The following is a 16,952-nucleotide window of genomic DNA, read 5'->3' on the forward strand; positions in this document are numbered from 1 at the left end:
GCTCTTAAAGGGATTTTCCATATCTTGAAAAACAGGGTACTTCCAAAACTGTGCCCGAGCGGACCATGTTTATGAGCTCCGCTGTATAACAGTGAATGGAGCTTAGTTGCAATGCTACAAACTACCTATGGTCAGGAGAGGGGTCGTTTTTTGGATGAAAGAAGCCTTCATCTCCAGGTATGTTCACAGGGAAGATTGTGGAATGGATTTTAAATGTTATTGACTGCCCCCAAAATCTTCTCTTAAAGGGATTTTCCAAATCTTGAAAAACATGGCTTCTTTCTTCCATAAACGGTCCCACTTGACCATGGTTAGCGCCGGTATTGTAGCCTCAGTTGTATAAAAATGAATGGAGCTTAGTTGCAACACTAGGCACTGCCTATAGGGGCACAGTTTTTGGATGAAAGCGGCCATGTTTTTTAACCCCTTTAAGACTTCCCTAGTCTCTCACATTGCAAAAACTGACTTTTTTACTATGCTCGGTCTTGCTGTAGTTTCAGCAGTTGACAGGGACATTTGGGGAACAGATTTTGAGGCAGATGATCACCTATCAATCCACCACATGCACAAAGTAAAGCGAAAAGACAGGTAGGTCCTTGCATGAAGCAAAGCATCAAACAAGTTCAATCCACCGTCAGGAGACCCCTAAACATATAGATATCATCTATAGACAAACTCAGACACATACAGGAACACAAGATTTTAAGAACATTCATTTAATGAGATTCTTCCTTTGTTATTTACAGCTTGTAGAGTTTTTTTGTTTTTTTAACGGCCAAAGACATCATGGATTTCAGAAGGGGGAAAAAAAAAATAAAAATATGTATAACGAAGGGAGGAAAGAAAAACCTTCCTTCTGTAACAAAAAAATGTGGCGCCATGTTTCTCAGAATTCTTTGCTTAGAAGAAGAAAGCGCAGGGCACTGGTAAAACATGACACCAGGTCATCTGGTGTGGTAACCCATAGGGCGCTGACACAGTCCGTTACGTTACTTTCCTTATTTTGCAGAGCAGGTTTTTCTAAATACCTTGTAATACTGGAGCATGGAGAGATCAGGTTAAAAAAAATATATATATATATTGGGGACAACTCAAGTCACAAATCCACAATTCAAAGGGGCAAAAAGAAAGACATGTTGAAGGATATATACAGGTTATTTACAGTCTCATAATTCCTCAAGTCTTCTCTTCGTTCTGCTGCTCCTCAGGTGAAGACAAAGAAAAAGAAGCCGGAGGGAAGCGATTAAAAATAAAACCTGAGGATGATGGCGACACGATGGAACATGCAGGGTCCGGAGCAGCCACACCAGGCTCTTAGATAAGTCCCCTTCGTTTTTTGTAGTCTTCCAAGTTCAAGGATCTTCTTGGTGCTCCGTCCTTGGCAGGAGGAGCTTTGGAGGAGATGGCGAGCGACTTGGATTCTAAAAGAAAAACGAATGGTGTAGTTACATATCAAACGGAGAGGTCGTTCTATAGTTAAAGGGGTTGTCCACTTTAGGCACATTACCGCAAATAAAATAGTTTGTGTAATGAAAAGTTAAAATTTTCCAATATTCTTTCTGTATCGATTCCTCAAAGTTTTTTTTAGATCTCTGCTTGCTGCCTGTCTATAGGAACTTATGTGTTTACTTCCTGTAGATAAACACCGGTCCATGGTCATGTGATGTCACACAGGTGTGCGGCTCGCTATATCCCTGGTCATGTGATGTCACACAGGTGTGCGGCTCGCTATATCCCTGGTCATGTGATGTGTCACACAGGTGCGCGGCTCGCTATATCCCTGGTCATGTGATGTGTCACACAGGTGCGCGGCTCGCCATATCCCTGGTCATGTGATGTGTCACACAGGTGCGCGGCTCGCTATATCCCTGGTCATGTGATGTGTCACACAGGTGCGCGGCTCGTTATATCCCTGGTCATGTGATGTGTCACACAGGTGCGCGGCTCGTTATATCCCTGGTCATGTGATGTGTCACACAGGTGCGCAGCACGTTATATCCCTGGTCATGTGATGTCACACAGGTGTGCGGCTCGCTATATACCTGGTCATGTGATGTCACACAGGTGCACAGCTCGTTATATCCCTGGTCATGTGATGTCACACAGGTGTGCGGCTCGTAATATCCCTGGCCAGGTCATATCACACAGGTGCGCAGCACGTTATATCCCCGGTCATGTGGGGTCACACAGGTGCACGGCTCGTTATATCCCTGGTCATGTGATGTCACACAGGTGTACAGCTAGTTAGCATAACACAGCGTGTTATAACAAGCGGTGCACCTGTATGAGATCACCTGACCATGGACCCGCGTTTATCTACAGAAAGTAATTGATGAAGCTTCTTGTTGCACGAGATTTTGGAAATCGACAGGAATTCATATAAAATTTCCCAATACACTTTTTGTAACTTTGTACTAAACAATATCAATTATTTGCTAGAATGTGCTTAAAGTGGACAACTCCTTTAAGATTTAGGCTTATGTAACCCATGCTCTGGATTAGAGCCGTTCGGTTCCATCAATTGCCCCTGCTAAATGTGGTCCAAAAGACAGCCTGGCACTTAAAGGGGTTATCCTGCTACTTGAGAGGTTGGTCAACTATATTTTAGGTATACTGTCAATAGGATATTATCCTGCTGCTCCACTCAACACTATGGAAGTGTTGCAAATTGGAAAGCACAGCGCCCAGGTATCTCCATTCACGGTCAATGACAGTACTAGAGAGAGCACTAGGCATCAGCAATGTCCACCAATGCCTTATAATAATGCATCCTGCCACTAATCCCATTAGTGAGAACAGACCCCCTGTTCTCTGGATTGCTGGGGTCCCATAATTGTTATCTAGTAGCTTATAGATAGCTTAAAGAACTTAAATAGTTGGTACAACCACTTGAAGCTAAATCATATCTCTTCAGTTGGGGGCCAATATCAATGACCCCCACCTTAGGTTAGCCTTGGGGCCAGTTCACATCTTCTTTAGGTCATCAGATTTTTGCATCAGTTATTGTGATCAGAAACACACAGCTGCAAGTCTTTCCATTATACTTTACCTATGGGAAGTTGCGTCACCTCGTTTTGACTCACAATAACTGAAGAAATTACAGAGATGTGAATTTAGGCTTAGATGCCAGCTCTGTTCAGCATCACTTAAAGGGAACCTGTCATCAGAATTTAGCCTAACAAACCAATACCAGTATGTTGTCAAGCAGTTGAACAACTTCTAGATCATTTTGTTTTCATGTCCAAGCTTGGTGGCATCATCCAAAAAAATCTACTTTGAAGTGAGATGTTGGATATATAAAGTCAGGGAGGCGGAGAGTTTAACACTGAAGTCAAGCTCTCACTGCCTCTGAACACCTCCTCCCATGTGATGGACATCATGTGCCTTGGACACAGGACCATCAATTACAGTGAAGGGGGCTTTCTGAGGCAGGAAGAGTGGATGATGCCACCACACCAGACCATGAAAGAAACATCATCTAGAAGCTTTATAGCTGCTCGACAACTAACTGCTAATGGTTTATTAGGCCAATGTCTGATGACAGGTTCCCTTTAAATGCTTTGAGAACAAGCAAGTTAGAGTACAAGAGATCATACATTAGTGGAGTATACACATTGGTCAATGAAGGACATATAGAAAGTAACATGAAAAAAATAAAAGGACACTTACCTGAACTGGGGACTTGTAAATCAATTTTAACATCAAAGTCATGCACTTTAAATAGGTCCTCCGACAAGTCGCTGGTGGATTTTGTGTTTCCGTCTTTATCTTTAGTTTGAGTCTGAAGGATTTAATTAAAAAAAAAAAAATTGGTATTAAATTAGGAAAACTAGATACACTGCTGCCTCCTGGACATCTCAGTTGCCTTAAATTTTCAGATATAGGATATATAAGAACTGCTCTTACCGTTGCTATGTCTTTAGTGGGGTCTGGATTTCCAGTTGATCCATACTTGGCGTTCAACTGAGCGATGATGGCAGCCTGTACCGCTGGGTCCCGGGACTGGAAATCCAAATACAACAGGTAAATAGAAGCAAAAATCTTTGCAAACACAAGTTCCCCACTGCATGTCTTAGATATATATGATAATAATTCCTTTATTTATATAGTGCACACAGATTACGCAGCGCTGCACAGAGCTTGCCAGATCAGTCCCAGTCTCCATGGGGGCTCACAATCTAACCAACCTGCCAGGACAGAGTTTCTATAACACTGCACCAACAGGAGGACTTACATTGGAGACCATAGTAGGTTTGCATTGTCTTCTGGTGAAGGGATCCATCTGCTGCTGCTTCATGCTCTGACTTTCAGCCTATAAAGAGATTACACATATTATATGTATTTTACATAACAAAATCTATACCAGTGTCTTCATTACTTATCCCTAAAGCCTCATCCACAGAAACGAGTGCATTTTCCAGTCTGTCTATCGGCAGATAAGCAGTGTCCACTCCACCGATGTCCATAGGTAGTGACTACCCCACCGCATATGACATGTCCTATTCTTCCCAATAGAAGTCAATAGGGCCGTGAGCCACAGTTAGTCCTAAAGGTGTAAATTCCCACCTGGTGTGACAATGACATTTAGAGACACCACTGCATGCTATATGGGAAATAATCACCCACGGGTCACATTCTTATCAAGGGGTCATGATGCTCTAGGGATGGACAACTCCCACATCGCGTTCAGAGCCCAATATCAGATCCGTTCCCCAAACCTTGAATCACTGAACTGAATGGACATGCCGAGTTCTGTTCAGTGATTCAAGGTTCCATCCAGGAAATCCCACTAGAAGTGATTTGAGGGCAACCGGCTTTAGGATGAGGTTCTCTTAATGTGAACTTACCACTAGGGCTTTCTCAGATTCCACTATGTTCCATTCTCTGTTCCGTTGATTAATGTAACTGAGAAAACAGAAGGATGAAATCAACCATTTACACTTCTTAAAAACGTGACAAAGTAGCAAAGCATCAATAAAGAATGATTTAATATTTCATTATAGTTCATCCCATGCATAAAATCTGCACATCAATATCGATTTTTCTGAATATTTCGGGTCCCTCAACACAACATCTCACCAAGAGAATCCTTTTACGAACTAAACAAGCTCTGAGATTTGCCAATTATTCCCTGAGACTTGAGAAATGGGATACATACTGTAATACTGCATGTCCTGACACTCATCCCCATACCTAATAGCGGAAATATTCTTTGTTCTCTGACGATCAAGAGCTTCAGCCCGCTCCTCCAATTCATTCAGCTGGTCTTGAATGGCCTTTGCCCGTTCTTGTTCTCCAGCTTCCTCGGCCATGGCCTAAAATGATGTCAAGTATTAAAGTGACCTTGTTGTGTACAGAAGATGGGAATCAACTCAAGAAGCTCCACATAACACAAAGATCTAGTCCGCTTTAAAGGAGTCATCCAAAAACAGCTCCTCTGCTGACCATGGGTGGTGTGTGGTATTGCAACTGAGCTCCATTCATTTCTATACAGCAGAGTTGCAATACCAACAAAAGCCATGGTCAGGTGGGACACTGTTTTTGGAAGAAAGCAGCTGTTTTTCAGCCCTTTTAACTAGTGTGCCTAAAGAACAGGATCTTAAACGGGTTATACCATATTTACCTGCAACTAATCTACAGTATTGCTGGTGTCCGACCACTGGGACCTTCACCCATTATGGGCATCCAAAGTCACATGTATGAATCAGAAAGGCAGTGACAGATAGCTGAGTGTTTACTCCATTTCCATCAGTCCTAGTGTGAACCGAGCCCATATTGCAGCTGATACACTACGTATAGAGCGGTACAATCCCGGCTCTGCATGTAGTGTAAGGGCGCTGCTGGTACCCATCATTCTTTGCCCATTAGAAAGGTTCTGGGTGACACTCCCACAATCAAACTTTTAATGAACCAACTTTTAATATTCATCCAGTTCTACATATCTAGGTAAAGTGTGGAAGTCGATCAACTAGTGATGGTCCGTACCTTGTCTTTGAGGAGCTGGGTCTTTTTCATGGCATAATTGGATGGGGCTTTCCTGAACCGTTCCTTTTCCTTTACAATCTGTAAAAAAGAAACTGTTAGCCACAAAACAAAAACTTTGACTGTTCACCGAAAAAACGCCTCATTGCACTTGAGCCATTGAGGGCTGATGAAAGGCTTGTCCACGCTAGGTTTAACTGTAGATAATCTGCTGCATTGTACAGCAGCAAAGTGCATGAGATCCAAAAAATCCAATCCGTATTCAGCGCAGACCCCAGGCCTTTACAACTTTAATGCATAATGTGGTATCAGCAGCAGCATAACCTTCAAAACCCATTGCAATAACATCCCATATTGTTCCGTTTTTGCGGTGTAATCCACCATTGATTTCTCGCACCCCATGTGACATCTCTCACCTCTTCAATGTCCTGGTCATTGAACTTGTAGTTCATGGCCTCTTTAATAGTAACCTCTTTTTTGTTAATCTCGTCCAACGTGGGGAGCTGCATGCCGGCGGAGAACATCTACATGAGGAATTAAAGGGATCATGGTTTAGTTAACCCTTATACCCCTATGCAAAAATCATCATTAGAACAAATCCTATTTTCTATTCCATAGGTTACTCACAGCCTCCTTCCACTTCATGAATTCGCTTTCGGTGAACTCTTGGTTGGACACAAATTCTAGACGAAATACTCTCTGGTCGCTGCCATGCCTGAGTGAAGAGAGTGGAGGTAAGTACAGAACCACAGGCAGGGTGCTGCTTTACAATGACATATACTAGGGGCATAGCAAGAGAAGTATTACCTGAGCTGCAGGCCTTTATTTGTCCTTGTGGTGCCCAACTGGTAAACTTTTGTAGTTTCCACTACACCAGTAATTTCGGCTACCTGGTAAAGAGAACGGCCATGTAAAGACCATGCAGAACATATGCACAACGTAGCCAAATATTATAGGTCACAGTCTCCTTACCCTGTACACTGGTTTGCTGTTGTGATTGCCAATACCGATCCGTACGAAGCAGCCAGACACTGTCTTGGCGAAGAAGGGCATGTGGCACCAGCGTTCCAATTTATGGCGCGATAGGCGAACTTTATTAAGTTCTTCCGGCAAGGAAACGGGTAAAGACTTTGGAGGGATTTCTTCTGTTCTGTAGAGAACAAACAGCGATTGATTAAAGGGGTTTTCCCTGCAAAATAAGTTAGGCCCTAGCCACTGGGATACATCGGACCCCCCATTCTCGTGAGCTGTGGGGGTCTTATCACAGAGATCCCCACCGACCAGCAAGTTAGCATATAACTTGTTTTGTGGGAAAACCCCTTAAAGTTTCCAAATCAGCCATTTAATTTCTATGAAAATCACATTATCGCGGTAGTCATAGTATGAAAAGTTAGTAAGATATCAGCAGTAACCGTTCAATAAAGCTAGCAGACACTGCAGAGTCGTACCTTCAAAACACTGACCCAAGCTCAAAGCGGACGGGCATGTCCATGAGGTGGCGGTCTGAGAAGGCGGTGACTGCTGAAAGCCTGGCAGTCACCGCCGGCCTATGGCGAGGGCGGTCCGGGGAAGAAGTAGTGCCTCAGATCACCCCCTCATGAATACGCCCAAACGCTTTGGGCGCGGTCCGGTGAAAGTACGATGCGGCAATGTCTGCGAGCTGTATCAGAGGGTTCAGATAAAGCTAGCAGTTTATCCTTGCTAAAAATGGGGTAGTGGTAGGAGCTGCTTACTTTAGTAAGCAGCTCCTAGTGCATTTTTTGGGGGTGACAGGTCCTCTTTAAAGAACTGGCAGATAGTCGACATTGTGAGATCCTGCAACTTTACAACAAATTTCGCACTGCCAAGCAGAATCTCCCAGACCAGAGGATCACAGTTCCACTTTAGTCACATAATATTTACAGGTGATATATACAAACTTCTCTGAACAAGAACTACAAGGTCCATCAATCATTTACGTTACAACTTGGAAACTTACTCCATCTCTTCATCAGAGGAGGAAGACGATCTAGAGGAGCGGTCACTCTTCTCGCTAGACTTCTCATCTTCTTCCTCCTCTTCATCATCAGAGTAAACTTCGCTCGTCTTTAGAGGTTGCTTACGAGCGATGAGTTCAGCTAAACAAAAATAAATAAATAAATAAATAATTGGGAATTCAAGAATTTTATACCAAGGAGTACAATATAGAATTTTTTAAAAACTTTGTAGATTACGTAGAGGAAATGTCTGACCAAGACCAACTACACTCACCGGCCACTTTATTAGGTACACCATGCTATTAACGGGTTGGACCCCCTTTTGCCTTCAGAACTGCCTCAATTCTTCGTGGCATAGATACAACAAGGTGCTGGAAGCATTCCTCAGAGATTTTGGTCCATATTGACATGATGGCATCACACAGTTGCCGCAGATTTGTCGGCTGCACATCCATGATGCGAATCTCCCGTTCCACCACATCCCAAAGATGCTCTATTGGATTGAGATCTGGTGACTGTGGAGGCCATTTGAGTCCAGTGACCTCATTGTCATATTCAAGAAACCAGTCTGAGATGATTCCAGCTTTATGACATGGCGCATTATCCTGCTGAAAGTAGCCATCAGATGTTACAGGGTACATTGTGGTCATAAAGGGATGGACATGGTCAGCAACAATACTCAGGTAGGCTGTGGCGTTGCAACGATGCTCAATTGGTACCAAGGGGCCCAAAGAGTGCCAAGAAAATATTCCCCACACCATGACACCACCACCACCAGCCTGAACCGTGGATACAAGGCAGGATGGATCCATGCTTTCATGTTGTTGAAGCCAAATTCTGACCCTACCATCCGAATGTCGCAGCAGAAATCGAGACTCAGACCAGGCAACGTTTTTCCAATCTTCCACTGTCCAATTTCGATGAGCTTGTGCAAATTGTAGCCTCAGTTTCCTGTTCTTAGCTGAAAGGAGTGGCACCCGGTGTGGTCTTCTGCTGCAGTAGCCCATCTGCCTCAAAGTTCGACGTACTGTGCGTTCAGAGATGCTCTTCTGCCTACCTTGGTTGTAACGGGTGGCGATTTGAGTCACTGTTGCCTTTCTATCAGCTTGAACCAGTCTGCCCATTCTCCTCTGACCTCTGGCATCAACAAGGCATTTCCGCCCACAGAACTGCCACTCACTGGATGTTTTTTCTTTTTCGGACCATTCTCTGTAAACCCTAGAGATGGTTGTGCGTGAAAATCCCAGTAGATCAGCAGTTTCTGAAATACTCACACCAGCCCTTCTGGCACCAACAACCATGCCACGTTCAAAGGCCTCAAATCACCTTTCTTCCCTATACTGATGCTCGGTTTGAACTGCAGGAGATTGTCTTGACCATGTCTACTGCCTAAATGCACTGAGTTGCCGCCATGTGATTGGCTGATTAGAAATTAAGTGTTAACGAGCAGTTGGACAGGTGTACCTAATAAAGTGGCCGGTGAGTGTATATTGCGCTTGATTTGGATGGTTCTGTATACAGTCCATTCCATAGTGTCAGTTACTGGGGTGGGGGTCTCTTACAAACTTACTGGCAATGGTCACATTCCACCCAAGACACGAGTAACAACAAATACAACCCCCCGGATGGATTCAGCCGGAGACTAGTTATACCCACTGTACTCAGATGATATCTACATAGACATAACTTGTCACATACCAAGCGGCTAAAAATACTGACGGATTAAGACGAGGGGGAAGGGGTTACAAAAAGTCATACCGGTCTTGTTCTTTCTCTTCTCACGCTCGGCTCGCAGCTCCTCCATCGCTTGGGACTTCTTGTCCAATTTTTCATCTCTCTTGGAACGTCTCTCCTTGTTATGGGAAGTTACCTTCATGTAAAGGAAAATCAGTGTGAGTGTATCCCGCTCCTCCATACAACTCTATGGGTTATAATGGGGAGCTCAGTGCAGCGAGGACTATAGAACCTCATCTCTAGACAGAATGTGGGATGAGTAATGACATTAGCGGTAGGTGGTCTGTTCTACTAAGCCGGTTGCCCATGCACAAGTTTAGACCTTGAAATTTGCTCCATGCACTCGCAGGATTTGCCTTAAACCAAATAAATGAGTTCATCATGTCCGTTCAGTTCAGATTCTAGGATTGGTCCTAGAAGCAGAACTAGTTTGTCGGACCTATCCGGCTGGTGAGCAGCCGCCTTTACATAGGAGTTTTGCATGCGTCATATACTACAGATTAAGGGGGTTACCCTTCTACAAATATGCAAGTACATTATGGACGTTTAACCCCTTATCTCCACACCTGTTTTTTACGTTAAAGCCCAGGCTGCTTTTCAGTCCACTTTATACAAGCTATGACTTTTATATTTTTCTGCCACTAAAGTGGGTCTTGGTTTTTCTCTGGACGAAATAAAAGTTTTTAATATCACAAAATAGATTTTGTTTCTTTCATGTCCCAGGGTGGTGGCATCAGCCTGAAAAATCTATTTTGAAGTGAGATGTAAATTGGGTGCATAAAGTCAGGGAGGAGGAGAGTTTAACACTGAAGTCAAGATGTGGAGCTCTGATGCCTCCTTCTCTGTGATTGATATCATACATCAGACTTCAGGAGATCTGTTTAGTGATTTCTCTGGATGAAGGACCATCAATTACAGTAATGGGGGCTTTCTGATGGAGAACGATTGACTTTAGTATTAAAACCTCTGCCTCCTTGACTTTATACATCTAACATCTCACTTCAAAGTAGATTTTATGGATGATGCCACAAAGCTGTAACATGTTCTATTGGTAAACGTATTAGCCTTTTTGTAAAAATAAAATTTAAAAAAACCAAAAAATCTGACTTTTCCTAATAAAATGTCTTTTATCATTGTACCTAAATGACAAAAAAAAACAACTCTTGATTTGTGCATACAGTGATACCAATTTTTTTTTTTATAAATTACCCATCTTTGCATAATAAAATACTTTTAAAGGGGTAAAAAAAAAACTTTTTGCATCACCACCTTTCAAATGCCATAACTTTTGATATTTTTTTCCAATGTGTCCACTTTTTTTTTTGCAAAACATCCTGTAGACTTTAGTTGGTTGTAAACTTTAATTGCGATTAATATGTGTGCAATGGAACCCCCCCCCCTCCAAAAAAAAAACCTATCGTTTGTTTTTGTTTTTTACACTTTTTATTACTTTCTCCTACAAGGGAACACTCACACAAAATCATGTAATCTCTTATGTAATGCACTTCATGACTTATTTATCAGAGTGCATTATATGTCCCTGACAAGCAACTATTAGATCAGGCCAGAGCAACACCGTGGACAACCCAGGGCTCGTTGCCGTGGGTTGGCGATTGGTGACAGGGTCTTGGCCCATAGAACATAGATCATTAAGGGGTTAATCTAGGCATGGCCACCAGTAGGGTCCACACATCTGCACCTCCACTTCATCCAAATGGGATGTACACAGACACTGAATAGAGCCCTTTTTGTGGGCACCGAGCCATAGCCCCAGCACACCAGACAGGGCTCAAAGAATCTTCCTGCAGTTCCAGCAACTTAAATATGACTGAAAGCCCCATCTTTTAAGTGATATGTACTTCGCTACCTGGGTATGTAGGAAAAGAGAGAATGAATAGACAGGGCCAAATTATCTTTGGAGGACCTCCTGCTGGCCCCACAATTCTCTGTGTACAGAGGGACACGGGAAAGAAGCTAAAATGATGCAAATTTTCCATCTTGTCCTCAGGAGGCCAATATGATTGAACATTGTTAAAGAACAGGGAGCAATAAGTTACTGCTTTAATTTTTGGTTGGCACCTCGCAATAAATATGGGGGGTTTTGGGTTGCAGTTTGGGCACTCGGCCGCTAAAAGGTTCGCCATCACTGCCATAGATGATGTCCTTTAGAATTTGTACCTGAGCCTGAGCTTCAAGGATCTGGGTCTGTTTTTTCTTTTCTTGCTCCTCATCGTGTTTCTTCTTTTTCTCTTTCTTTTCCTTGCGCTTTGCAGTTTTCAGCTTTTTCTTAATCTCAAACCTACAAAGTGTAAATCATTAGCATGGAAAAAAAACCTTCTTCAATAGCCCCAATAAGAAGCCTAGAATTCTGAAGGAATTGAACCAGGAGGACCGATTAGTGGGTTACGTACAAGATAGGTTCTGCAGGTTTGTTCTTAAGTTCAATTTGTATGTAAGTCGGCACTGTATATTTTATAATTGTAGCTCCAGGCAACATTTTTTGGGTCTCTATGACTATTGGATTTTAAAAATGTTGGATTGTCATTAGAACAAGAATTAACAATAAATCTTCATTACAGACACCTGTGATAACTGTTACAGCTGATTATTGTAGCCTAAAGCTTAAGTACAGTAAATTACCAACATCCAGAGGTTGGAGTCGGGTGTCCTTAAGTAGGGAACCGTCTGTACTATGCAACATAGCGTCCTCTTACCGTCTTTTAAGCACTTCTCGTTTCTCAATCCGGTTAAATAACTCTTGTTCGCGTTCTTTTTCAGTCATCTGCTCCAGACGGGCCCGGTCTTCTTCATCCCCCATGAGGTCATCTCCGTACCCATCACAAAACTCCTCTTCCTCCGAAGAGGAGTCCGAATCGGAGCTCGAGGAGGAACTGTTGCTGTCAGAGTCCGAAACTTCACCTGGAAATAGGATTAAGCAATACGTTATTTCAATGTTTGGCGTCTTAAAGGGGCTTTTCAGAAATTTATGGGAGATTGAGAGAACAGCTCACATATGGTCCTGCGGCTAATAAGTGCTCCACTTCTTACAGGGCTCAGACCACCATAAATCAGACTGATGGTCAATTCTAAATTTAGGCTAATAAAGATCTTGGAGCAAGTTAGCAACGATCTACAAGATTAAACTTGCTGAATGTTATTCCATTATTAATGGTGTGATAAAGTAGTGTTAACCTTTGTCCCGTACATAGACGACAACTCGGTAACGTGGTCGAAGTCTTAGAAAAAAAAAAAATCTACCACCAGGATGAAGGGTTGTAAACCAAGCACACTGACATACTGACGTGTGCCTCCTATGGCAGGATCAGAACTTCTTTTACCTTCTTATGCCTTTGTTTATATTAATAAAAATAGTTTTGTTTTTAAAGTCTTTACAAATTATGCAAATAAGCCTGAGGGGCTCCAAGCTTCATAACTGTTAATTAACCCTGGAGCCCTTTGGGCTCATTTGCACGATTTGTAAAGATTTTTTTTTGCAAAAAATAAGGAGCAAAGAAGTTGTGATCCTGCCAGCAGGGTACACAGAGTGCTTAGTTAACAATCCCTGATCCTGGTGGTAGATGCCCTTTAAGATTTATTCCTAGAAGATATCTTCAAGTACTTTAGATTTCTACTTGCCTTCTTCAGGAGCAGAGCTCTCCCCCGAGCTATCCTTCCCAGAGCTGCCAGAAGAGGCGCCTCGGTTCGTCGTCTTCTTCATAGATCCTTTTTTGTCCAGCCCTTTTACGGGTTTTCCTTTTTTCTTGCTTTTTACCCCCCCAACAGTCCACTAAAAACAAGCACAATTGAAAATACTGATTTTTCATAGAACTTCTCATACATTGGATTCTTTATATTATTCCTTTCTCAAACAAGAGAAAGGAATCATCATCATCTTTATGGTCACTACCTCTACATACAGGGGATATAGGAGTGGATACATCTCACTCTATACAACCGCTAACATAAAGCCGTATATTATGGCATAAAATCCTATTTGTGAGGAGTGATCTGTCATAAAAATCACTTAAAAATCACATTTACGACAAGTCGCCTGTGTAAGGGACTACCCCAGAACCCACGTCCACTCACTTCATCATCGCTATCGGACGTTTCCGAGTCGGAGGTTGCAGCAGGTTTGCTCGCTGGTTGTTCCTTTTCCTCGGAGTCGCTCCTCTTGCGCTTGGCAAGGGACAGCAGCTCCTAAAAGGCAAAAATAAGGGTCATTGTTTCACTCATTTTGCATTAAGTTCCATCATTGACTAAGTGCAGGCAATTAATACAATGAAACAGGCGCCTTTAAAGGGGTTTTCCCACCACACAAGTTGGACCCTATCCACAGGATAGGGCCTAACTTTCTGATCAGTGGGGTCCCAGATGAATGGAGCAGAACGGACATGCACGGCAGTCTGCACCGCTCATCTCTGGCAGCAAAGAGGGGTCCAATGGCTGCATCTTGGACCCCATCGGACCCCTCATTCCTGTGATCTGAGGTCATCACCCAGACCCCCACCGATCATCAAATTAGGTACTATCCTATGGTGGTGGTTGGTGGGCAAACCTCTCTCTTTAAGACAGACAGCCTGACTGCTTACTAGTCAACAGTGCACATTCGGCCAAACGCCATGATGCAAATGTGAACGCACACATGATATATGGATATAATGCTAAATTACTATTCTGTAAGGGTCCGATATCAGGACATGCAGTGGTCGCAGATAAGCAGTTCTATCAGTGCTCGCTTAAAGGAGTTGTCGTGAGGCTAGATAAACATAGTTTGTGTCATTACTGCAACTCAGCTGTATGCAGATGAATGAAGTTGATTGACAATACTACACACCACCCATGTTTTTGGAAGAACGGAGCAAAGTTTCTTAACCTCTGGACAACCCCTTAAAAAGTCTAACGTTAAAAGCAACCCTCTTACAATTTACATTTCATTGCAGAACATCATAAGGAGGGAGATCTATTGCCAAAAATTATATATTTTCTGGCTACATTGAAGATACTTTGGCGCTCTCTTATAGGGATCATTCACACTTCACTAAATTACATCAATTATTTCAAACCAAAGATCAAAATCTGATTCCATTCTATTTTCCTGTATTTAGGATCGAGTCCACACTGATCAGTCACTGGAGTTGAGTATTTGGACCCCCGATGACTTAACCCTGTGGATAACATCAGCCCTTTACTTCTATATGTAACAAGTTCAAACCAACATTTAAGATTTTGATATTCTGCACTGCATTATGGGAACTCTAATGACAGTTACAGTCGCTTTATAAATTGATACATTATAATAGATTAGAGGGGGGTCCCCCTTCTCAGTAACTGAGCACGTGTCCAGAAGCTCTATACATTACCACGGGAACAGTTGGACGTTGTCAAAGGCTATCACCGGCACTGTCAGACTGTGACTGATACCGGATTGCGGTGCTCCGAAGATCCAGTAGTATTGAATGAAGCAGTAGGACACTTACGCACCACATCATCAATTACAAAGAACAGGACCCCGTTCTTGTGATTGGTGAAGGTCTGACTGCTGGGACCCTCACTAATCAAATTGTTACGGGATACCAATCAAACTTCGTACTACCCCTTTTAAAGGGATCTCCCATTGTTGGTACCCATCTACAGATCAGGGAAGATAAAACAGCAGCAGAAGCGTAATAAGTTGGTCCCAGTGATCATTAATGGAGGGAAGACCAGGCACAGGACTTCCCTACGGGCGCAGGACTTCCCATCCAGTACCTGACCAACGTTACCCTACTTATCATCAGAATTGGGGCCCACTGGTCACACAACAGTGAAAAACAGTCATGTCCATCACCTCTTTGAATGCAAGGTAGCACTTAACGCTATCCCATTCAATGGATCAGTGCCCATGGCTGTTAATTTAGTGGACTGTGTGACCAATCCACCAAGTAGAACAAGTCCTAGTCAGAACGGGTTTACACCGATTACTCAGACTATGGTTTAGGAGGACACCAGAAAACAGATGCAGGACTGAAACAAATCGGTCGTGAAAAAAAGACAATATCATCCGATATTCTCAGCTTAAAGCCTTAAAGGGACTGACAGGTTTCTGTTTTTATGATCGCTGATGTTACATAGGACCCCGAGCTATCAGTCTGTAATCATTATTACACATCTACTACAGAGATCTGCATGAGAAACACAAAGAAATCTGGCACAAGTTTGTGAAGAGCTTCAGCACAGGATTCTATTATTCTATTCCAGATGGGATCCGCTGTGTGAATTAGGCCCAGTGTTACTATCTTCCAATTTTCCGTAGAATTAATGAAAGTACAGAAGTGGTTCAAACTGAATCAAAGGACATTTCTATTGTTATTTTCATGGTGTGGGATAATAACAGAGAGGTAATAGCGCAGGTGTGAACTGGGCCTAATACAGAAGACACTTGGATTTCTACAGCACTTGTGACACTGTACAAGTCACTCAATAGGATAAATCCTTGGCTTTTCTATATAAAATCCATAGAACCCCCCTCACAAGCAAGCGTCATGTGAACAGCGTCATAGAAACCCAAGTTACATATCGGAGATACAAATCAGGTTTTACATGGATTACGGTACAAGTTTCGAATACGATAACACACAATGGAACGGCGACTTTATTCACTTTTGTGGCCATCGCCGCCTGGAAGTATCCATAAATTATATCCTAGTCATGTAGACCTGGAGGCTATATACAAGGATAAGATGGTTAGCGCCTAGAATTACCAGCTAGTATCCAGGATCGGTGAACCAATCAGATCGCTGGCGGTTGGTTACGGAATTCTCACAATTCGCAGGCGGAATTTTGTAAGATTCCATCCACTGATGGGGAGATCCCTGTATACTGCATAGGGAGCATTGCCCGGCACAGAGCACAGGATCAGGGAGCATGGACATAAAGGCTCCAGTGTGCAGCAGCCGGGGCCCGGGAGAAGGTGACCCCCACCAGCTCCATCCCCGCCTCTCACCTGATCCAGGTTATCATCGGTGCCGCTATCATCGGTGTCCGAGTCGATGACTATCCGGTTCTTCCGCTTCTTCACCATGACTGCAGCTTGTGTGCAGCACGGCCGCGGCGCCGGAACCTCCACCAGCACTGACAAAATGTCTGCGCATGCGTGCGCGACAACAGACCCGCGGACACGCCCCTCGATATTGTGACGCCAAGGCGCGCCGACGTCTTCGAATAGAGGGCGGGGCGCGCCCGCGTCACGTGGACAATCGCCGCAGGGAATGAAGTGCA

At 43.3% G+C, this 16,952-nt stretch overlaps 1 protein-coding gene across 1 annotated transcript; it reads right to left on the reverse strand.

The window, feature by feature from the left end:
• Positions 1-695: 695 nt before the first annotated feature.
• RTF1 (RTF1 homolog, Paf1/RNA polymerase II complex component) lies at positions 696-16,837 on the reverse strand. Its single transcript, XM_072115270.1, has 18 exons — positions 16,678-16,837; positions 13,782-13,892; positions 13,329-13,479; positions 12,407-12,611; positions 11,871-11,991; positions 9,717-9,828; positions 7,961-8,099; positions 6,955-7,132; positions 6,790-6,872; positions 6,610-6,697; positions 6,399-6,506; positions 5,986-6,063; positions 5,194-5,315; positions 4,848-4,905; positions 4,235-4,312; positions 3,907-4,002; positions 3,670-3,781; positions 696-1,421 (listed from the first exon to the last, which is right to left on the reverse strand). The coding sequence occupies exons 1-18, from the start codon at positions 16,753-16,755 to the stop codon at positions 1,315-1,317; spliced, it is 2,025 nt and encodes a 674-aa protein (XP_071971371.1). The 5' UTR covers positions 16,756-16,837; the 3' UTR covers positions 696-1,314.
• Positions 16,838-16,952: the final 115 nt, after the last annotated feature.

Source organism: Engystomops pustulosus, chromosome 7 (genome assembly GCF_040894005.1).
Source record: "Engystomops pustulosus chromosome 7, aEngPut4.maternal, whole genome shotgun sequence".
Lineage (NCBI taxonomy): Eukaryota > Metazoa > Chordata > Amphibia > Anura > Leptodactylidae > Engystomops > Engystomops pustulosus.